The 22,606-nt window shown below is 38.2% G+C and overlaps 5 protein-coding genes across 10 annotated transcripts; 2 read left to right on the top strand and 3 right to left on the bottom strand.

The window, feature by feature from the left end:
- Positions 1-101: 101 nt before the first annotated feature.
- On the top strand, positions 102-1,304 carry LOC114557322 (uncharacterized protein in mobD 3'region-like). The gene is made up of 4 exons (XM_028580752.1): positions 102-183; positions 273-665; positions 1,208-1,265; positions 1,298-1,304. The coding sequence occupies exons 1-4, from the start codon at positions 102-104 to the stop codon at positions 1,302-1,304; spliced, it is 540 nt and encodes a 179-aa protein (XP_028436553.1).
- A 3,450-nt stretch (positions 1,305-4,754) lies between these two features.
- On the bottom strand, positions 4,755-8,738 carry pafah1b3 (platelet-activating factor acetylhydrolase, isoform Ib, gamma subunit). 4 transcript variants are annotated; one of them, XM_028580882.1, is made up of 6 exons: positions 8,444-8,738; positions 7,826-7,915; positions 7,309-7,398; positions 7,046-7,162; positions 6,764-6,886; positions 4,755-6,295 (listed from the first exon to the last, which is right to left on the bottom strand). In XM_028580882.1, exons 1-6 carry the CDS (start codon positions 8,516-8,518, stop codon positions 6,035-6,037), a joined length of 756 nt encoding a protein of 251 aa, XP_028436683.1. In that variant the 5' UTR covers positions 8,519-8,738; the 3' UTR covers positions 4,755-6,034. The 4 variants fall into 4 exon arrangements, with proteins under 4 accessions (XP_028436683.1, XP_028436685.1, XP_028436684.1 ...); XM_028580884.1 differs by having other exon boundaries at positions 7,826-7,955; positions 8,444-8,525; XM_028580883.1 differs by lacking the exon at positions 8,444-8,738 and adding an exon at positions 8,207-8,403.
- On the top strand, positions 8,441-14,017 carry prr19 (proline rich 19). The gene is made up of 4 exons (XM_028580881.1): positions 8,441-8,578; positions 10,534-11,798; positions 12,649-12,779; positions 12,892-14,017. The coding sequence occupies exons 1-4, from the start codon at positions 8,526-8,528 to the stop codon at positions 13,492-13,494; spliced, it is 2,052 nt and encodes a 683-aa protein (XP_028436682.1). The 5' UTR covers positions 8,441-8,525; the 3' UTR covers positions 13,495-14,017.
- A 661-nt stretch (positions 14,018-14,678) lies between these two features.
- tlr21 (toll-like receptor 21) lies at positions 14,679-20,230 on the bottom strand. Its single transcript, XM_028580121.1, has 2 exons — positions 20,149-20,230; positions 14,679-17,819 (listed from the first exon to the last, which is right to left on the bottom strand). Exon 2 carries the CDS (start codon positions 17,683-17,685, stop codon positions 14,752-14,754), a length of 2,934 nt encoding a protein of 977 aa, XP_028435922.1. The 5' UTR covers positions 17,686-17,819; positions 20,149-20,230; the 3' UTR covers positions 14,679-14,751.
- Positions 20,231-20,363: 133 nt separating this feature from the next.
- Positions 20,364-21,734, bottom strand: cnfn (cornifelin). Of its 3 annotated transcripts, none has more exons than XM_028581721.1 (4): positions 21,564-21,734; positions 20,910-21,035; positions 20,681-20,817; positions 20,364-20,530 (listed from the first exon to the last, which is right to left on the bottom strand). In XM_028581721.1, the coding sequence occupies exons 2-4, from the start codon at positions 21,031-21,033 to the stop codon at positions 20,441-20,443; spliced, it is 351 nt and encodes a 116-aa protein (XP_028437522.1). In that variant the 5' UTR covers positions 21,034-21,035; positions 21,564-21,734; the 3' UTR covers positions 20,364-20,440. The 3 variants fall into 3 exon arrangements, with proteins under 3 accessions (XP_028437522.1, XP_028437521.1, XP_028437523.1); XM_028581720.1 differs by lacking the exon at positions 21,564-21,734 and adding an exon at positions 21,136-21,212; XM_028581722.1 differs by lacking the exon at positions 21,564-21,734 and adding an exon at positions 21,186-21,199.
- Positions 21,735-22,606: the final 872 nt, after the last annotated feature.

Here is a 22,606-nt window from a genome sequence, read left to right as displayed (position 1 = left end):
GTTCTGCCATGTCGAGGCCTCCCAGTCAATTCACCTGGTGGTTCAATGGCTCCCAGGTGTCCAATACTTCAATGTTTAAAACTGACCTTCTGTCTTTAAATATGAGTGGAGAATACACCTGCATGGCTTACAATTATATGACAAAACAGAACAGCACAAACTCCAAGATGCTCACAGTCATTGGTAAGAAAACCCGATGGGTTTGACTCCTTCCATGTGACTGTATGACTGATTGAATGCTGATTGGTTTCTGCTGTGTTTTCTGTCCACAGAGCCAATAAAGTCAGTGATGATCAGAAACAACACCGTTCCAATAAACTCTAAAAACTTCACTCTCACTTGTGACGTTACTGGGCCCTATAGCACGATCTACTGGATGAAGGACAACATGACCCTCAACATGGCAAACCTCACCATGGCAAACCTCACCATGGCAAACCTCACCATGGCAAACCTCACCATGGCAAACCTCACCATGGCAAACCTCACCATGGCAAACCTCACCATGGCAAACCTCACCGCAACCCCTCACATGTCCTACCACATTAAAAACAACACGCTGCAGTTCACTCCATTGACGATGCACAGTGATGGGACATATCAGTGTGTCGCTACCAATCGGGCTGGTCCACATAAAAGCCCCCGATACATGCTCCTGGTGAACTGTGAGTAGTTTAGGAATCTGGAGAGAGTTTTTGTTTGAACTCATTCAGTTCTTTTTAACTTGTTTTAAGAAAAATCTATATTTCTTTTGTTTTAAAATGTTTCATGAAAATTGTAGGCCACTGAAAATCCCTTACAAAGAAATAAGCAAATACATAATTTTACATTTATATAAATATGTTGGTGTATGATCAGATGTGATATACTAACATTATCTCCTCAATAACTGTTCTTTGACAATGATAATAACTTACACACGAGCGCCTGTTGATCATAAATTAATATTACAAAAAGCACTAAAGTTAAGCAGATTTACAAAACTTTGCAGAACATACAAAAAAGGATCATAATAAATTATTTTCTATGTATTGATAATTGCTATACAATGGTTTGAGTTTGACCAGAAAAGCATGAATGAATTTTTGAAAGTCTGCTCAGAACAAATGGGGATTTAGACTTTAAAAAAACAATTATTGTGCAAAAGCAACACAATATTCCTAATTTTTCTGTACATAATTCTCATCAACATTCTCTGTGTTTGCAGATGGCCCTCTGAGTGTGAATATCTCTGGTCCAGGTTCAACTAAAGTTAACCTACAAGTGTCCTTGAATTGCTCTGCTGATTCTCGGCCAGCTTGTAACTTCCAGTGGTTCTTTAACAATAACTCAATGGATTTCAATACTGGCTCTGTTATCACTTTCCTTGCAAACAAAGGGACTCAGGGAAGCTACATGTGTAAGGCAACAAACCCTGTGACCAACATCACAATGTACCAGACCACAGCCTTTACTGTCACTGGTGAGTGAGCCTTACTTTAAAAGTAATTTTGGGATATTTGATGAGCTTACAAGAAAAATATGAATGAAACATGATCCAATGTTATAATAAGATCATTTAAATTTGTTTTATTTATTTGTTTGTGTTGTTAATAAGATAATAAATTATGTAAATAAATAATAAAAAAGTTGTTGACTTTATAGTGTGGAATATTAAAAAAAAACTAAAATGATTACATCCATTCAAATCATTTAGCTAGTGGTCGGATTAGAATAGGTGTTATACAATTAAATATATGTAATGTTGTATAAAATTTAACATGCAATTTATTTGTCATTATTTCTGTCCCTCTCTCCCTCTTAGCTCCATTAGCTCACGCCTCGGCCCTCCATTTCCCATCCCAAGGCGGTCTGATGTTGATGGGTCTGTTTGCTTTGTCTGTGCCTGTGCTGTTCAGCTAAGTCCTCCGCACTGAGAAATCCAGTAAGACTGAAAGGCCTCTTGCTCCCTCTACAGTCTTAACAGTCTTACTGTACAATTAATGGGAAACTATAGTAAATAATCTTATGCCATGGTATCATTTCTTTTGGGTTTTGTTTGAAAGGAAAATAAGAATTTGGAAATGTGACAGACTTTGATTGAAGTTACAGTTTGTTGTTAGATATTTCCTTTTGTCAGATATATTTTAATTAACGTACAATACATAATAGTAACATTGACGCTGACAATGAAATGGTAAATCATCTTATTATTTCATTGCCTGTTATTGCCTGTTCATTATTAGCAAGTAAAAGTGGTTGTTGTTGTTGTTTCTGCCATTCAGGTAGTTTAATACAATTAATTAATTAATACATAAATTAACAAGTGTGTTCCCCTAAAACACCTTCATACTCTTTTGGTACAAACTGCAATTCTTCACTCTGAACACCTGGAAGCTTTTTACATGTGTGATAATATTAAAACTGTAATTTGTTTCATCTTCGTCCGCGGACGAAGATGGATGGATGGATGGATGGAATTTGTTTCATTTAATCAATAAATAATCAACCCAATTAATTTTGTGAGGACTTTATTGAGGAGGATACAGTGTGTTTGTGCTGATAAAGACAGTTAAAGTCATGCAAAAATGTGTTAGTGTAACATTCTCATATGTATGTATGACAGGGATCATTACTTAAACATCACTACATACAAGGATATATAATATAAGGATATTTAGTGCTTCTTAGCGTGTTCACATAGGGACACTGGGAGCGAACTTGAAGACGCACCTCTTCTTGTTTCCTTTCCCCTGGCACAATTTTTCCCCTTGTGGTTTGAATAAATTCAGACGGATAAAGAAATAGAGCAAGAGAAAAAAAAATCAGTTCACTGTCAAAAATCTTTTCAAATAGAATAGAATAGATCTTTATTGTCATTATTTTCAACAACGAAACACAGTTTAACAGCTCTCCTATATGACAGTTAAATCACAGACAAACAGAAATAGAAAATTTAAATAGTAAAATAGAAAATAACAACAAAATAGACAATTTAAATAGTGAAATATAAAATAACAACAACATAAAAATTGAAATAGTGAAATATAACAATCAAGATAAATAAATACGATGAGGTGGCACTATATACATAATATTATAAATATGTAATTAACACTTAAGAGTCCTTAATTTTCTTATTACCTTTAAGTTAAAGCAGGGAAATAATACTGATTACAAGACTGATCTCACTTAAATCTCAAAAACTATATGTAACTCACATTTTTGACGTTTGCCATTGCGTCTGCCAGACTGCTGACAACGGCAGTGTGAATTTACCATCTCTCTTCTCTTTCCTGGGTGACCCAAATACACAAGGACAAAAGAGAAGTATATATTCGGGTTAGGATAAAATGCACTCCACTAATACTGAGGCTCCGCATACACATAAACTGATAATGTATGATAATGCTGCTTTCACCTTTACAGGTACACGGTCTGTTGTGCTGTTTTGGGATGTTGATTGGATTTGCAGTTGTCAGTGGTTCTCCAACAGCAGAGGCTACAACACAATTTATATCAAACTTAATAAAAAAATAGATTAAATTAAGTTATGCAAATATAAAAGCTCAATAGTTATTAATGAACCAATAAAAAATGTGTTTTAAACATAGATCTCACATACTATGAGTGCTGACAATCAAGGATTTTCCCTTTGTCTTTGGAACACCTTTGAAGAAGAAAAAAATCACAGCTTGAAATGCGCAGGATGTAAACTTACTTTTGAAAACTCATTACATTGTCTCATTCTTATCAAGTATACAATACCTTGGCTGTGATCAGTAAATATAAGCAGTACAAAAACCCACAGCAGAAACGTCTTTGATCCCATTTTGTAGTTAAGCCGGTCCAAGACAGTAAGTCAGAGAAAGAAATCCTGCATGTGCACTAACTTCAGCCCCAGTAATGGATTGAGATGTTGTTTTTGTGGTTCTTTATAAAGGATGGTGTTGATGTCTGAAATTATAGCCGGGTCACATTCATCAACTGCCAGTTATATGAAGCATGAAGCTTGCCCAACCAGCCTTTTCACAGTGGGTGACTTGATAACAGGAAACATGTAAAAACTGGTTTTGAGAAATTAATCGTGGTTGGGAGAAAGTCTGGGGCCCACGAGAAAAAAAAAAAAAAATTTAGATGCAAAATGTTTTCAGTCTCAAGTAAAACTTTTCTTACCGGGTCTTATTATATGTATGATCTTAAATGGTTAATGTTCTATGCTTTCTCTCACTGATCCAAACTGAGATCAAATGTTGTCTTCAGCATCTGTTACACTCAAATGAAAGGAAACTGAGAAGTCAAAAGAATATTTAGGCTCCTCTAACTTGGTTGGTGTACAGCACATATTTTGAATTATAAATTCCAGGCCAAAGCATTTCATGCTATAAAACAGATTGGCCTACAATTAATCACAACTTGCAGCTTGCTATCAGCCCTGTCAACACCACTGCAATAGATACACCATGAACTGTTACATTTGAGATCATGCTTGTTATTATCTAGACAATTGCCAGAATTAGGTAATGTATTATGTGTGATGGCTGTTGAATGCAGGTTAATATGGGCAAAGTGAGACTTGTTCACCTATCTCAAGTTTCAGAAATGCAGCTCCCTGCTCACAACCATGTCTGAGACTTGAACAAAACCAGTCAACCAAAAGCAATAAATCTTCTTCTTGAGGCGTAAAAATGTAGCACGGCATTAATGACAATGCATCAATGTCTCTTAATCAGTATCAGCAAGCAGATCTGATCAATCAACCAAGGGACAGTGAAACCATTTTTCATTTTTAATGCATTCTTTCACCACTTACACAGTCAGCCATCCTGAAGCATAATTCAAGTTCTGTAACACAATCCTTATCCAAGAGGTTCAGAAGCATAGTGTGAAGTAAAGCCTTTTCAAATGGTGCAATGGGCCATTATGTTGCAGATGAGATTAAACTTGAAGCACAAGCAACTTCAGATATATCTATCCAACTTCACAACCTACTCAAATACATCTATGTTTCCTATAAAACACAGACTCTCATATGTCAATATGTGTTGCCGTTACAATACGTGAAGCAAAAAGGTACATGGACAATAATGAGACAAGTGACATGATAAAAGGCAAGTAAACGGTTACGGTCAATCAAAAACATTTGGTCATTCAAATGAACATAAACAAAAGACACAAGACATCACAACGGAGTAGATAACACCATTGCCAAATAAATGGAACTTAGTGAAACTGAGAAACCAAAATGATGAATTACAGCGATTTCCTGGTAAGGGCAGCTCTTGTATTTCATTTGTTTTTTACCAGACATATCCTGACACCTAAAGAGCCAAAGTCTCCACCTTTTTCAACTAGTTCCTGTTCCAGTAGCCTCAGGCAGATAATGTATTTTGTTTTTTTCTTCTTCTGAAAAAAAATCTGTCCATATGCAAAAGGTAAATTAGGCTGTGATAGTCTCACAAGTGCTGTACTGTAGGTGAAATCTGGGGCACAGCTATAAAGTTTTTAGTATGGTGCAGCAACTAATATTTTGACCTACAGCATATCTTCATTAGATTAAAAAGTTGCTGTGTTTTTTTCAAAATCTTTAATTATAACCACTGGATTTATTTACGTATAACTGCCTTTCAGTGTCATACTGCCAGATGTAATTTCACTGTCTGGCTCTGATCCCCATGGATGACAGCCCAGGAGTTCCCCATATCATAGTCATCATTTGCATCATGTTGCAGAGAAATACAATATTTTCTTTCTATGGAAAATCACTGAAAACCAAAAGCTAGTGGAACAGATGATTACCAGCAAGACTTTGTCTCTCTATAGCACAGAACATTACATTTCTCACTGTATCATCAACACAAAAAGATGTTATGGTCCCGTAACAGTGGTCACCAACCCTGGCCATGGAGATGATTCACGCAAATAATTTGTGCAGCTTTTAGCCCCAAATAATGATTTCCTAGCCATCATTCAAGGTGTTTATACGATGGGTGTAATGCTCTCTGGAAACAGGGATGAGGACCACTGTGGTAGTGTAAGTTTGTGCCCTGGTTGCTCAGTTCTCAACAGGCTTATCTAGCATGGACTTGAGATGGGCGTGCAGGGGTTCGCACACAGCCTGGTAGCCCTGAGGGGTCAGGTGAAGGTAATCGTACATGTCCTGATGGGAGATGCTACCATTGACGTGGACGAAGCCTGGGTCCACGTTGAGGAAAGAGGCGTGAGGGAGGGACGATACAGCCTCCTGGACTAGCATGTTCACCTTGGCATTTCGCTCCCGCAGAGGGTTTGGCGATTTACCTCTGGGCAGTATACCCTGGAAAACAGATATGGCATGGATGTTATTGTTTAAAAGGTAGAACACCTATTAGCGTTTTTAGTAATATTCTTAGAAATACATGCATCAATGTAAAAACTGTTTTCTATCTAATCTAATGTTTCCCAAAATTAAAATTAGGCTTAATCAGACATTACTTTCTCACCTAGTCAGTTGAAATGCCAGTGAAGTTTATAGCTTCACCATACACCCAGCAAGTTCACATGTAGTTCGATCTCAGCCCTTTCCCAAACATGTACAGCATTTTAAATGTAGCGTGAAAAGTAGCATATCTCCAAACAGTTCACACAGAGTCCAATAGTCTACTGTTTACCTAATCACACAAAGCTGATATGGAACTAAAAGGGGTGATATCATTGTGCAGTCTGATGGTTGACTGAACTTCATTTGACATTTTCAACAGACATGCAGGTGAGTAGATTAACACTTGTATAAAAAGAAACCTACAAGTACAAGAGTCCGAGAATGGGGGAGCTTGTTCTTGATAACTTGGACAATAGCCATGATGCCTCCACAGATCTGTTCGGCAGTTTCACCATGATTGTTAGTGCCCACCCACAGCACTACCACCTACAGCCACATAAGAAGAAAGGAACGCATGACTCAACATGTGTCATTGATAGTTTAGGGTCAATATACCTGGAATTTAGCACACAAATAAGAACAATGAGTCTACTGTCTGAATAAACAAGCATGATCATGTTCTCTATTTTTGGCAGTATTATAGACCTTTGGGCTGATGTTATCCAGCTCGCCATTGCTCAGTCTCCACAGCACATGTTGTGTTTTATCACCACCCACCCCAAAATTGAGGGCATGGAGAGGAGAGAAAAGCTGCCGCCATATCTGCAGACAAACCACAACAAGTTAGCGTCCACATGTTAAAGTTCACACTATTTGAAAACATGCATGGATGATAATAAGAAAAAGACAAGCTACCAAAACTCTGTATAAAGAACCAGAAACAGGAAAGTGTGTGATTTATGTTTTACCCCAAACTGGTGCATGAGCTGAACAAGAGAGTCTCCGACAAACAGGACATCAGGTTCTTTGTCTTTGCTGTCAGACACAAAGCGGTTGTGCTACAAAGAGAAAAAGGAAAAGACAAATAGACTTAGAAATCATTTTTGAAACTTTACTCGGGAAATGCAGAAATAAATACAAAACATGTATCAATATATTGTTATTTATATATATAAATTGTTAGTTTGAACACTAGATCAAAGATGTTACCATTGGTTCAAATATCAGTGCATAATCCCATGTCAGTCCGATGAGAAACTGGTAATTCACAAATAAATCTGACAGAATAGTGTTTTCTTTCTTCTTTTAGATAAATTATCTACAAAACACTGGCAGAAATACCAACTAATACTTATCAGTTTTGTTTTCTTTACTTCAAATTAATAAAATGTAACATTAGCTATAATGCAGACTGGGCAAACCAGGCAATGCATGGCTGTTGTTTTGCTGTAACTATGCAATAGAAAATAATATTATTTCACACACCAGAGACATCCATCGTCCATCTCCCTGGATGTCTTCACAGGGAGTGGGTGTGGCGGCTGGGTTTGGGTCCTCTGCACTCATGACTTGACTCTATCGGTGTTGGGAAAGCAGTCACGTAGGGTTTCTGGTACTTTTTACAACGGAAACAAACCGATAAATCAACAGTCTATAGCTATAATTGCTAGCTAAATCTAAGGAGGTTGGTACAGTTAGCCACTGTAGCTAGCTAGCCTACTTGCTGAATCAACAGAGATACCGGTCACACACTAGTAACACAGATTGTTACTAACTTTAAAATATGCTAGCCTGCATTGTGCAAAAGGGATAATGTAGAGCTTTTCATAGAGGCTACATTTAGAGATATTAATGAGCATAGGCTACCATGAAATCAAAAAATCGTCATCTCCCAATTCAGTTTCAGGAAGTACATTTTCACTAGTTGCCAGTACCATTGTTGTCCATGGGCAACAATATATATGTTTTCGTGTATTTTAGAATCCTCCGGCACTGTATTAGTGCTATGTGCGTAAGATTAAATTTCAGAACGTATCTTATGAAGAAATGACAAATGATGTCTCGGTCAAGTGGAGAAGAATATAAAAGATGAGACAGTTGTACCTCCTCGTCTGCGTGAGTGGACTCGCCCTGCTCGTTTGGTGTTGGTGGGAGTTGGTGCTGCGCAAAGAAACACATCTACGACATGTTGCCGAGCAACAACAGATTTACCAGCGGTAAAAAAAAAAACGACTGTCGGTAAGCAGCGCTGTTAATTAACGATTTTAAGTTTGTATACAGATGTTTCATGACTTATTTAGTGTTGGTTTCGCATGGCGTGCTTTAAGTTAGTTACTGTGTTTCTTAGCAGCTGCAGCTAAATACTTCATACACGTGTGTTTCAAGTTAAAGTGCACTTGGTGGTAGACGTTATTCCCACCTGTTTCTAACTACCTAACTAGGCTAACATGGCTAACGGTTGGTAAAGCTGTCTGGAACCGCAGGGGGCGCAATTGCATTGATATGATCACATTCCTAAGGGGTTGCTATGCTTATTTATATTATTCATTCTTTACAAGGGATGAGTCCAATATTTAGATGCTTAATATATAATTTCCAGGTAACGTTAGTAACGTTACAGTGGGGTCACCTTTACTAACGTTAATGGCCTGTGTCAGATATGGGGACCTGTCTTCTGCTTTGCCTCTGCTGACCTATGATAGATTTTTTTTATTTTTTTTATTGCTATGCAATTTTTTAAAATAGGTGTGAGAAAGACCAAGCTTTTTTATTTTTATAATTTTATAATGTTTAGATGGTCCATACATTTGTTTAATTTCTAGGCATCGTAGGTTCACGTTTTCTGGTGGCCTGTGTCAGAAATTGTAATCTTCTTGACTTCTGTGTAGAAGTGTAGAACAGTGTGAAGACATTCAAGATTCAAAAGATATATATATTTTTTGTGTAGTCAAAAGTGACGTTATGAGTTTATTCATTTTGTGAGCTCTGATATTATGCATACGAATTTGGATTTGTTTCTTACAATCTGCAAATTAAGGCCCTTTAACATGGTGGACATGGACTACATTAGCTGGAAATAGTTGCAAGTGAAGTTAACGGTAGTTCCCTATGTTATTTCTATAGTGTCCCAGCACGAAAGGAAAAGATGTCGATGAGTCTCTTTGTATACATTGTGGAGATATGAGATTTGAGATAAGCCACTCTGATATTAGCTCTGCCCATTATGGCAAGTAGATTAATTTATATGTCAGTGGCTTTGTGGCATTGTCCTGTTGATATTAATCTATTCTACAGTCATAAAATCCCTAGCGGCTGTAGTAAACCAACACATGTTCCAGTGTTTATCTAAACGTCATCACCAGTCAGAGGCTACATGTGCACTGTTGGCAACACCTGTGCACCTTTTGTGAACTATAAGCATTTATTTATTTGTGTGCCAAGTACTGCTTGTGTCTGAACTGCAAACATCGGAGTGTGGTTTGCTGCGAGGCATAAACAATAAAAGGGTCAATAAGCATTGCCATGTAGCTGTTGACATGTAACTGTTGCCATGTGTGACATCCCTTATTGGGAATGGCTGAATCTGTTTATAATGCAGGTGAATTTAGGGGAAAAAAACAACCTTGGAGCAAATAAAATAGTGTAAATGCTGCATTTCAGCAGGGCAACATTTTGCTGTGTGTGTAGGTTTTAAATGCAAATTAATTTGCTTAAAAATGGCAATCTATGTAAAAGGGCCTTTTTACATAGGTTGGTTTTCAATCAACTAATAAAAACACCAGACCATCTACAATATGAGGATCCTTAGTTGAGTGTTTTATGTGAATACAACATAAGCAGAGGTAATGACCATGTAAAGAGTAACTGTTCATGTTGGCAATCATCTTTCTCTGCTAAACTATCCACAGCAGAGACTGCATTATCTTGCATAAATTCCTAAAGTCCATATTGTCATGAAATGTTAAGCAAAATACATTTGGCATGCACTTTTGGTATATTTGATCAAAGTCTGCAAGGTCTCAGTCCAGAGGGTCAACACTTGGATTCAGCCACTGTCATTGAAATTATTCATTTGCTTGAGTAGTAGAGGTGACATCACTGAGATGCAAAAGCATCCTGTTGAGGTTACCAAACTCTCTTATCTCTATTTCCTACAGACATACAAAAGACTAACTGCAGCTATCTTTCTACAGAATCCGGTGCAGCATGCACCACATGGGTGGCAGGGCTTTATCGGACAGAGGAAAGATCTTGAATGTTTTCAACAAGCAATTAAAAACAACAGAAAAAACCCATTGCTCAGTGAACAGCTTAACTGTAGACTGCAAATGTTTAAACCATGATAGTATGACAGATGGGCAGCACAAAATGAAACGACTGAAGAGCCGCAAGGAGAGGAGTCAGATGAGAGGTGGTAAGAAAGAAGCCTCAACGTCCAAATCACATCACCATCACTGCCGTCGCCAAAGCAGTAAAGACATGGCACATTTCCAGAACGGCTGTCATTGTCCTTCAAGGAAAGATGCACCATTTCCAAACATCATTCCTGCTGCACAAGAGCCCAGTATCATCACAGACAGTCGCCTGATAGGACACCATGGCCTGTTCAACCATGAGGTGAAGTCTATCGACATTGAACGCTTGTTAAGTGAGCAGAGAAAACGTGGAACGCAAGTACAAGAAAAGAACAACGCTACTTCACATCCATCTTCAACATCTCACATTCCATCTCCATTATCTATTAACGAATTGTTGGGTGAGGATACTGATGAGGTTCTGCCAATTGAAAAAGCAAAAGCCCATGATGATTGCCGGAAGAAAGGGAAGAAAATCAGTCAGGGATCGGATGTTACACCGGTGCAGAGACCGCAGCAACAACCTGATCTTTCACCGGATAGTGTTAAAAGCATCTCCTCCGCTAAACGCAGCTCCCTCGATGCAGTGATAATCAAGAGCAAGAAGACCGACCCTGTCATGTCTGAAAAGGGCAGAGAGTCACAGCTGACTCCCACTGTTGTCAGAGAAAATGTGAAGACATTAAACAGGAAGGTAAAGGGAAACGTGATTTCTAATCTGGAGCACACCCCAAAGAACCAGGAGTCTCCCGTTCACCAAACACAAGCTCCTGGTCTCAGTCTGAGCCCCCCTCAGCCCTCCAGCTCACCCACTGCTGACAGCTCTGACATACAGAATAGAAGACGAGATCCCGTCTGTGTATCCAAGTCTGTCAGTACATTGGCAGCGGGTTTGTGTGACTGTCTGCAGTTTCCACTTCTGAGGAGGAGAAACCTGGTGGCAGAGAGCAGAGAAGTGTTGTTGAAAGCTCTACGGGAGAGACATGGACCCCGGCTTCAGGAGAACCTCCTCGAGGTGCAGCGAAGCATCAGCTTCGGTGATGATTCCTCAAAGAAAGTCCAGGATCATGAGCCAACCATGATAGATGAGCTCTCGCCTTTAGGTACGCACTAAAAGGCTCTGGGATTCTCATAAAAATGAAATATGGTGATTTGTTAAAGATTATGGTTGTTTTTAAAGTGATAACTCAATGTTACTGTATGTTTTATCATACCTCTATAAAATCACAATGTTTATATTAAGATATGGTGCTTCAGTTCTCATGTAGAAAAGCATCATACGTTAAATTTTATCAACATTATTGATGTTCACATGGTGTGCTTTTCACTTATTTAGTATTGGTATCGATAACATCTTTTTAATTCAATAATGTTAATACTTAAGCAAGGCTCACAACAGGCTCTGTGTTTGTGTTCTGCCCGACACAAACACAGGGACGACGACCCCCTTAGCCTGTATGTGTATACAGACTAGATTGCTGTAGCCTCATGTATCATGCTCTGCATCTTCCAAAGTTAATGTCTTTTTAGTACTAAATTCCCTCTTTATGTGTCCATGGACTGTATTTCCTGTTTAGCTTCAGTGGAGGGATAGGAACAAAAAGAGGGAATACTGTACTAAACATATCGTAACTTTTGAAGATTCCCAATTGCTTTGTCTAACTTATATTAACTTCATACATTTTTGCACAGAACTCGGACTGTGGATTTTGATTAAAAGCACATTATGCTGAGATCTCTTAAAGGCCACTATAAGGATGATTACAGCAAGGAAAACCAGTTTTAATGTTCATATAGGCACCTGACTATTGTTTTAAGATATTTATTATTATGAACCTACCCTTTTTAAAGTGGCTTTAAAGTAGTATATTTCTTGTTTTTAAAGGCAGTAGTAAGCACGGTACATGTTATAGTTTGTGGGCAGCTTTACAGTTGTGTTTCCTCTTTTTTTAGATGCATTTACAACAGCGTTTCAAGCCACTGCCACTCAGCCATGTTTTGACTCCGAGAAAACCACACCTTTCAGAATGACGGGAACTGGGCGTTTTAACTGGAAGTCCAGGCCACATCAAAACCTGGAACAGGTAGATTTACTCTGTCACGCTCTTATTTTTGTTCATATCCTTTGTTTAGTAATCCTCAAATAAGATTTTTGTATTACTTTGGAATAAAATGCTTTCTGGTTTTCATGTAAAGACTGCTGAATGGTTGACAAGCCCTGTGGAGACTTCTGTCAGCCTTTTGGATGATATCCTTAGACCTACTTGCGCTCCACAGTTCTACATGGACTTTGAGCCCTCTGGAGTTACAGCGAGTGATCATTTGTTCTCTCCCACATCATGCTGGGAAGAAAAGGCTTCTGCATCTCATCACTGGGAAGACAGTTTTAACAGGCTAAAGAGCAAAGAGGCTGTTATGTTTAACCACACCAGAGCAGTTCCAGAGAGGAGCAGTTGGTCTCAATTCAGTGGAATCAACATCCAGCGTTTCTGTCCTTATCAAACACAGCTGCCAGATAGACATTCACCAGCACCAACTCACTTTCCCCGGGAGAAAGACCCATTTGAAGTTGATAGATCCTCTTTTGCTCCCTCCTTTGTCCAAATTCACCATCCTCAGCAGAGCTTCCAGCCTTTCAGCCAATTCAGTCACCCTTCACCCTGCCTTCCCCTCAGGTCCCACCACACTGACATGATGCATTACCCACCATCTCACATGCTTGAAAAAGATACAGTACCTCCCCTTTCTTCTTTCCCAAGCCCTGGGCACTGGTCCTTCCCTCCTATGAGACTGTACTAATGTGTGGTAAAGCTCTACATAGATACGTGCCTGTCAACATTTCTATGGCTAACAAAAAAACAAAACAATACTTTCTTAATTCATACCATCAAGACTTTTTGTTCACGGCCAGCAAAAATATATGTTGTGTGCTCATAATTTGATCAAAAACATTATCAAATATAATATCAATATAAAACATATTTTATGCTTTTGTCTCATGTATGCTGAGATAAAGAAATTGTATGTTATGTTTAAACACACAATTATGTATTGTTTGCATCCTTGGAACATTTTTTTAATATGCAGAACTGTACACATTTTCTTAAACATAGGTGTTATAATGGGAAATTATTTACAGAACAAGAATTTTAGCCACGAATGTGCTATAGTGAAAGCTACGGTATTTGATATTTTGTTGTGTATGTGGGCTACATTTAAATGCAATGAAACACATTTGTAATAAACATTGTAATAAAACAGACAGGCAATGTTAAGCATTGATAAATGTAAAATTAAAGTTAGCACATGATGTTAAATGACATTTGTGATTCATGCTTGTATTAATTATGTTATATTATTAATCATCAATGCATCACACCACATTTACACCATATTTTCTGACACTCCCAGCAGCAGAAAATATCATTCAGGGCTCTAGAGTGCGACCAATTTGGTCGCACATGCAACGAAAGGAGAGAGAGAGAGGGGGGGAATGACATGCAGGAAAGGACCGCAGGTCGAGCCTCTGTATTTACCAAATGAGCTATCAGGGCATCCTCTTTCAATCAGTCTGTTATTATTGTTGAAAACAAGTGAAGGAGCTTTCTCATATATATATATATATATATATATATATATATATATATATATATAATCTCCTAGGCTATTTATTTCAAATAACTTTCATTTACATGTGTTGCAGCTGTATGTTTTTAAACTGGTAAAGGAAACCCTGTCTTTGCATTTTATTTTAATCACAATCTGTTTTAATAAAAGAGCTTGTGAAAAGTGGCTTTGACTTAAAACTGAACATGTAGCCCACTTTGTAAAAAAATACAGAGCTATATATTGTGTATCGCCATTCAGTGTTAACGCCGACGCGAGGAAAAATTTAGGTGCACCTAAATTTTGTGCTGGTGCACCTAAATAAAAAAGTTAGGCGCACCAGTGAAACCAAGGCAAAAAGTTAGTCTGGAGCCCTGTATCATTATTCATTTATTGTACTTTTGACTTTTGTAGGTTTGACTTGGCAGTCACAAATAAAATTCTATATTTTCAAGGTTGCAAGTAATAGTTTTCATCTGATAATTGAGTCTCAAAATGTTCAGTTCCTTCTTGACCTTTACTTTTGTAATTTTCTTCAGTATTGAGTCTGCTCCCGGTTCTCATCGCCCTACGTAGATGATACCAAAACAGCTCTTGGGCCTGCGTCGGGTTAGTGCAGTCTGAGCCAGGCCACTGCAGATAAGTCTTTTTCAACATGACTTTCCTCATGCGGTGATAGGACGACACCTGCCTCTCAGAGATTGGCTCCAAAAACACGAGCAAGAGAATATCCCGGTGCTCATCGAAGAGTCGGTAGCTGGCCAGTTGGATTTCCAGAGAACACCACTCACTTCTTAGGAAATTCCTGCTTACCACACATATAGTCTTACGGCTGCTATACACAGCAGAGACGATGTTATCCACGATATCGCGGCCCAGCTCAAAGTCCCTGTGATGTAGGCAAAGTTTAAAAGACGATTCTTTTCCCTCCAGGTTGGGCACTAACTCTTCCATGACCCACTTTTCATCAGAGGAGTTATATGAAATAAATGCATCATATTTGCAATTTTCCTCCTCTTCTCTGAGTCTGCGCCACCGTTCACTAAACCAGGAACGGAACACGTAGTAGCCGTACTTAATTTTCCAGTAGAGTTTGACATGAAGTAAAGGAGTTACTGTGAACAGAAAGATCACAACCGCTGTGCTAATGAACATGTACTCTCCTAGATCTTTGTAACAAACTTTGGTGTCAAAGTTGTAGAATTTGACTTTTTCGTCGTGAGGGCAACGCAGATTGTGTAGATAGACCACCTGGACATGTGGGTTATGTACTGTCCAGTTTTGAAGCAAGCTATTCTTGCAGGTGCAGCTTAAAGGAATGTTACGTATGTCAAGGTAGTGGAGTTTAGGTAAAGTTTCTAGTGCATCGACATCAATGCTCTGCATTACATTGCGGTTGAGCTGCAGTGTGTGTAACTGTGTAAGATTCCCAAAAACCTCCTTTGAGATGTTCTGTATGCCCATATTTTCTACAATCAATTTGGTCAAATTTTTTAGATTTTTAAAGACTCCTGGATGCAGTTGTGTCACTCCAACACAGCAGTTATCCAATGTGAGGAAATGTAAGCCTGTCAGATCATCAAAGACATCAGGAGCAAGATAATTGATCATATTGTTGGTGAGATACAGAGATTTCAGTGAGTGTAGGCCATGGAAAAAATTACGGGGTAAAACAGTGAGGCCATGCGGCCGCTGTCCATCCAATTTGAGATCAGTGAGTTTGCTGAGATTCATAAATGGAGAACGTATTTCTGCATTGAGGAAGCGAATCTGATTACTTTGTAAATCCAGCACTGTTAGTGTGTCTTGAAACACATGATAGAAGGAAGTGTCAATCTGTTTGAGGTTGTTTCCATCTAGATAGAATTTGGACAGACTTTTTAGTCCATCAAGGCCAGATGGCTGGAAATACGTGATCTTGTTACCTCCTAAGTCTAGTGTAGTCAATTTGCTGAGACTGAGGAAGGTCCCGTTAAAAATGACAGAAATTTGATTGTTGCGTAGGTTAAGGATTTGCAGGTTGACATTGTCTTCAAACGTGTCAATGAACAAATCAGTTAAAAGGTTATTATCCAATCGGAGAGTTGTTAGCTGTTTAAGCCCTTTGAGAGCTTTTCGATCGAGGAAAGCAATTGTGTTTATGTTAAGCTTTAGCGTCTTGATATTTGGTGTATTATAGAAAGCATAAGAGCTGACTGAGAGGATGCGGTTGTAACGATAGCTCAGCTCTTCCAGATGTTCTAAATCAACCATATTTTGTGTTTTACAGGATTGGAGTTTGGTGAGATGGTTATGCTCTGCATTGAAGCTTTTTATTAGTGTCTGTTTATTGAGAAAGTTAAGACAACTTGTGCTTTTCAGGTTGTTGCGGGACAGATCCAAAGCTTCTGTGATATTAGGACAATAGGACAGTGCGTTCTTTGTTAGATTCTTAATCCCATTATTACCCAGGCCTAATTTTTTTATCTTTTTCACCTTTCTCTTTAACGATTTGCATAGCTCCTTGAGCAGGTTGACATTTTTTAGACCCGTGCCAGAGAAATCAATGTGACCTGTGTTGACGTTGCTGATATTTAAAAACTCCACTACATTGACACTTGTTGAACGCAAACGTAGATAGTTTATATGACTCAAATTCACTCCTTGAAAAGCCATCGTGGGGAGCCTAGGATTGTATGACAAATCTAGCAGCTGGATGAAACCGAGAAACGAATGCTTACATCCTAATGTCAACAGATTATTTCTACATAAATATAATGTAGTGAGGGATTCGGGTAGTGACACATTTGAGTGGTTGAGAGAGGTTAAATTGTTAAAGCAAAGATCTAGTATTTTCAGGTTTGTTAGATGTGAAACAGACTCAGCAATACCTGAGAAGTTTGTCAGAAAGTTTTGTCTCATTATTAACGTGTCCATGTTGAGAAGAGTGGAGAAAATGCCCTCGGGGAGCTGCTTTAATGTATTGTTTGTCAGCGAGAGATAGGTGAGGTTGTGCAGGTCCTGAAACACAGAAGGGATGAGCTCTGAGATGTTGTTAAAGGACAAATTCAGAGACTTGAGTTGACTTAAGTTTTGGAAAGCAAACTGATCGATGATCCTCAAGTGATTGTTATCTATTTTAAGGTGTTGAAGGTTTGGTAGATGAACAAAGCTCTTGTATGGAATGTGCCACAGAGGATTAAAGGAGATGTTGAGGCTAACAGCAGATGGCGGCAGATCCTTTATAATAGCAGACATGTTCTTTTCCTTCCGAAGGACGCAGTTAAAACTTTGTCCGTCTGAGTATGGGTCTTCAATGCAGTTGTTAAAGCTGTACCCACTGATGAGTTGAACAGCACCAAGAAAAACTGTAACTGACAACAGCTGATAAGTTAGACTTGCCATTTTGTCTTGTTGCAGTCCAAAGAAACTGTCCTTTAAATGACTTTCATCCGTGTTGGTTGGGTTTGTTTGAATGTTATGTTGCAAATGTCTGTCAACTAGGCCTTTTGTTCATAGGCTGAAGGTTGTACAGGAATCTGAAGATGAAGAGAAGGATTGATGTCACTTAGCATGTTGTACAGGTGAATACATATTCAAATCACACTTTTTACTTTCTAAGCAGAACAAGCCTAATACAGAACTATACCACAATCCTTAGGTATCACCATTCCTACTGTACATGTCAGTCCTGTTTTCATACAGGGTAAAGGGAAAATTAACAAAATAATTTGAGGTATCATTCTTTAAAATGTTTGTGTCTTTGGCATTCTTAGTTGGATCATTTTAATTTTAAAGCTCTCCAAAAGTTTGAAATGTACCTTTTAAAACATTGTGAAAACACAACAACAAATTGGCTCATATATATATATATATATATATATATATATATATATATATATATATATATATATAAAATATATATATATATATATATATTACTGGACAGAAATATGTTATTTTACATTTTTCAGAATAAAAGTCGGATGTATGAGGCACTTAATAAAAACTGCTATGAAGCCCCCAAAATATAAATGGCCATATTTTTCTGCAGTACATTCAGCACTGCGTATTCCTTTACTAACTCAACTTTTTCTTAGTGTGTAATACCAGAACCAAAACAAAACAAAAAGTTTTACCAGCTTCCTAAAATCATCTCATGCATTCAATCATCCCAACGGTTTTATTGTTTTCCAGGAAATGTGAAACTTGTTCAAGTAAAACTGGGTTCCTCTTCTTTAATGTTTTCATATCCCTTTTCACTCTTTGCTGGCGTTCCTTCTCCTGACATTTAATTCCCGTTGTTATATTCCACACCTGATACTATCAATATTAAAACATGCCATGACAGGGTGGTAATAGACATTGTAACAGACTGTGCTGACGGTCACAACACCTCAGCACACCCTCCTCTTTTCAATGTTTCTCTGGCAACCTTCTTGGGTTGAACCCGTTTGACGACATTGCTCAAGCCTATAGGACTATGTGCTTGTGTGTCAGTGGACACAGAAGACACCGTTTGAGCTAAACCTGTTTTTATGACTCTTTGCAATTGTATTCTCTAAGTTTATAAAACCATAAATCACTGAGCACTATGCACATGCTCCACAGCAAATCATTTGAATTGGATGTACTGTCATAGACAAAGAAATGATAGCAACATTTTGTGACAATCCTCATGTGACTAACAACATTCAACCTATTTAAAGAAGACAACACAGTCTCACTCCCTACTCGTCAAATGTATGACGCATGGTCAAGGACCCTGGCGTCAAGTTTCAACGAAATAGGGGTACCCTTGACGTTATTTTTCGACGAGGGGGGTCCGTCAGATAGACATTCATGTTATTCCCTCACCGTCGGATATCGACGAAAGAAAAAAACACGCCCCCCGCCCCTTAACTCGAAATCTGTGACAGTTATTGGCCAATTATGTTAGGCCTATATATTTTTATCTTCGTATCCGCTGAGCGGGACGTACTACGTCACTTCCGGAGTTTTCCGCGGATTCGTTTAAACGTTATTATGGTTCATAACTTACTGGAACAAAACTGAGCAACGTGTTGTTGCTGGTGACACAATAACTGACTGTATATCTGTATATTGAAGCGATCCTGGCGTTAAAGACCAGCTGATCGCTGCCCGATACTTTGAAATGAATGGCCGCATTGCATTGGGGGACAGGCCTATCGGCTTTGAATGCTTCCTGCTCGGATCATATCGTAATGTTCTATATTACAGCATATACTGTAATATTTCACCGGTAATAAGACCGAAATAATATTATTAAAGTAAAGAAATTAATACAATGATAACATCTAAATAAATGTTGATAGATGTAGCATTATAGTTTAAAAAATATAAATCAACAAAAAAGCAATCCAGCTTCCCTGGCCGAAATATACCGAAATAATAACATAAAAAGAAATACATATAAACCATGATACTATCTCGTGAATATTGTTGATTAAAACAGCGGTTATTGGGCTAAAAATACCAATAACTGTCACAGATTTCGAGTTAAGGGGCGGGGGCGTTTTTTTCTTTCGTCGATATCCGACGGTGAGGGAATAACATGAATGTCTATCTGACGGACCCCCCTCGTCGAAAAATAACGTCAAGGGTACCCCTATTTCGTTGAAACTTGACGCCAGGGTCCTTGACCATGCGTCATACATTGAGTAGGGAGTGAGACTGTGTTGAAGAAGATCGTATTAGTCTAAAAAAACTGTCTGTTGTCACCCTCTTATAATCTTTCAAACAATCTTTCACACACCCTTCTCTGATCACAGAAATACTGGCTAGTATAGTTGCCAAGTATGTTACTATATTTGAAGTTAAAACATTATTTTGCCATGACAGCCTCACCTGTTGAGTGAATGTTGTTCAGCTCGCCTTGCCTCTTGAGAGAGCTTCTTGTACCGTGTATGTCTTACATTGGCTACACACGAAATCAGGAAGAGGAACACGGGTGAAACCTATTCTCTTCCTTAGAAATTCAGTCACAACATGAAACTTCCAATAGGTTTTTATTAATTTTATTTAGGTATAATTTCATTCCAAAATAAATAATGTGTCATTAATGTAAAGTCAGTGTCCTTGACTGGTTTGTTGCATAAAGACAATTGCAGTTTAAAATTAGATTCAACAACTATTCAGTTCATCCTCTCCTCTTCTGCTCCCGAGCCATCTGACACAGTCCACACAGAGGCAGGCAGGCCATGATCACCCAGTCATCACACACCGAGCCCTGGAAAGAACCACAGTTAACTGGTGACAAACATCAATATTCTCATTTTCTGTCCAGATTTCATAGTTACTTCAAAATAGCATGCTCTTTTCACTACAAAATCAGCTGTGCCATTGTTTTGGTGGTCCAATGTGTGTTTATCACACTTACATCAATGTGGTATTTGCTGCGTATGCTTGTCCTTAAAGCAATCATGGCACCTGGAAGGAAGGGCAGGCAACAACTGTCCCCGTTGTCTTGAGCCACCTTACAGCCCAGGATACAAGGGATGAACGTTGCACAAAGACCTGGAGGAGAGAGACATAGTGTTACCACTTTGGAATTAATTTCACAGTGTTGGTTAATTTTTGCTTGATTCCACAAACACGTAAACACTTACAGATGCCACAGTCTTCACAGCAGTCGCACACATTTGAACTCCAATCTGATAATCCGGACGACACGGTGTACTGTGTGACAGTTACCTGAGGCTGCGAGCTGATCACGTTTGACTGGAATGCCATTGCTGTGAGAAGAAGCAAATTAATATTAAACTGTAAAAACAGATCTTATCGTACTAAGTCGCAATATTATTAAAAACGTAACATCTGGTAGCATTTTCTAGCCTTATTTGCAGCTATGTTTCCCCCAACCGGCACCGTCAGACACCGCCTACCAAGAGCCTGGGTCTGGCCGAGGTTTCTTCCTAAAAGGGAGTTTTTCCTCGCCACTGTCGCACTATGCTTGCTCTTGGGGGTATTACTAGAATTGTTGGGACTTTATAAATTATAGAGTGTGGTCTACACTTACTCTATCTGTAAAGTGTCTTGAGATAACTCTTGTTATGATTTGATACTATAAAGAAAATTGAATTGAATTGAATTGAAAACAAATATCCTGATCCGGGTTCAGTCCTGTGCCATCAAAGCTTCTGCAGGTTTTCATTCCATCCAAAACCAATTTAAACTTATTCAATCGATATTTAGCAAAATCAGTTATTGCAATTAATTGGAATAAAAAAACCTGAAGACTATTCCATATAGCCTGGGCTTACCTCCTGAGGTTTGTGTATTGCTCCTGAAAAGGTGGTCTTACGGTGTAGATCGTCACAGGCTAAATCCACAAACAGCAGGACAAAGGCATGGCCACAGCTCTTATACCCAGTTTGACGTCCCTCTCATACATTAGTCTAGTTTCTGTGCTGATATGACATATTGTTAAGACAAAACCCAAGTGTTTAGTTTTGGGGCGTATCACCCTTCCAAAGTGTTCACCTAACATGACGTGGTCTTTATCAGCATGCAGTAATTTAAGAACAAAGGCCTATAGTCCATATTTGTATTTCAGCAACTTTATAAACCAGGCGTTTTTTGGCAGGTGTGGTGTGTGTACATACTGTGGGCCCAACTCTATGAATGGGAAAAATAATAGCAAAAATTGAGCTTTGATCCTCAGACCTAAGTTGAAAAAGGGGATTTACTCTTGTGGTGCAATACAACTTTTGATGTTGGTACATATGTGAATTTGTGTAGTGTGTCCAGATGTACACAATGGATTTATAGAAAACACTGGCAAACAACACAAAAAGCTTTTTCTAAGGATCCACTTTGGCTCTGCTTTAGCTGTAGACCCAGTACAATTTTTAATGGAGTCTTTATGGAGATCATATACAACACATAAGACAAAAAAACAAACATTAAAGAAGTATGAAAGTGATTAAATTAAAATAATAGAATGTAACTTACGTTCAAAGATACCACAAAACAACAATACAACATTAAGTTAACGCTAAGTTTTCAAAACAGTATATAAATAATATATTTGCAAATATACACAAAACTAAAGACATCCAACACAAATGACAATAAAATAAACAGATACACAAAATCAAATACAATTTAACAAACTGCAAATAGTATGAAACACAAGATGTAATGCAAATTGTAGCATATTGTATGATGAAAACATTAAAAGTTAACATAATTCATTTCCAAAGTGGCCCTGGCCTGCCCAGGATCATCATACAACAGTGATACATTACAGACTTGAGTGAAAAGAACCTTATCTATACATTTTGACTGTGCCTAGTATTATACC

This window comes from Perca flavescens, chromosome 6 (assembly GCF_004354835.1).
Source record: "Perca flavescens isolate YP-PL-M2 chromosome 6, PFLA_1.0, whole genome shotgun sequence".
In the NCBI taxonomy this organism is placed as follows: Eukaryota; Metazoa; Chordata; class Actinopteri; order Perciformes; family Percidae; genus Perca; species Perca flavescens.
This window is presented reverse-complemented; position numbering and strand designations above follow the sequence as displayed.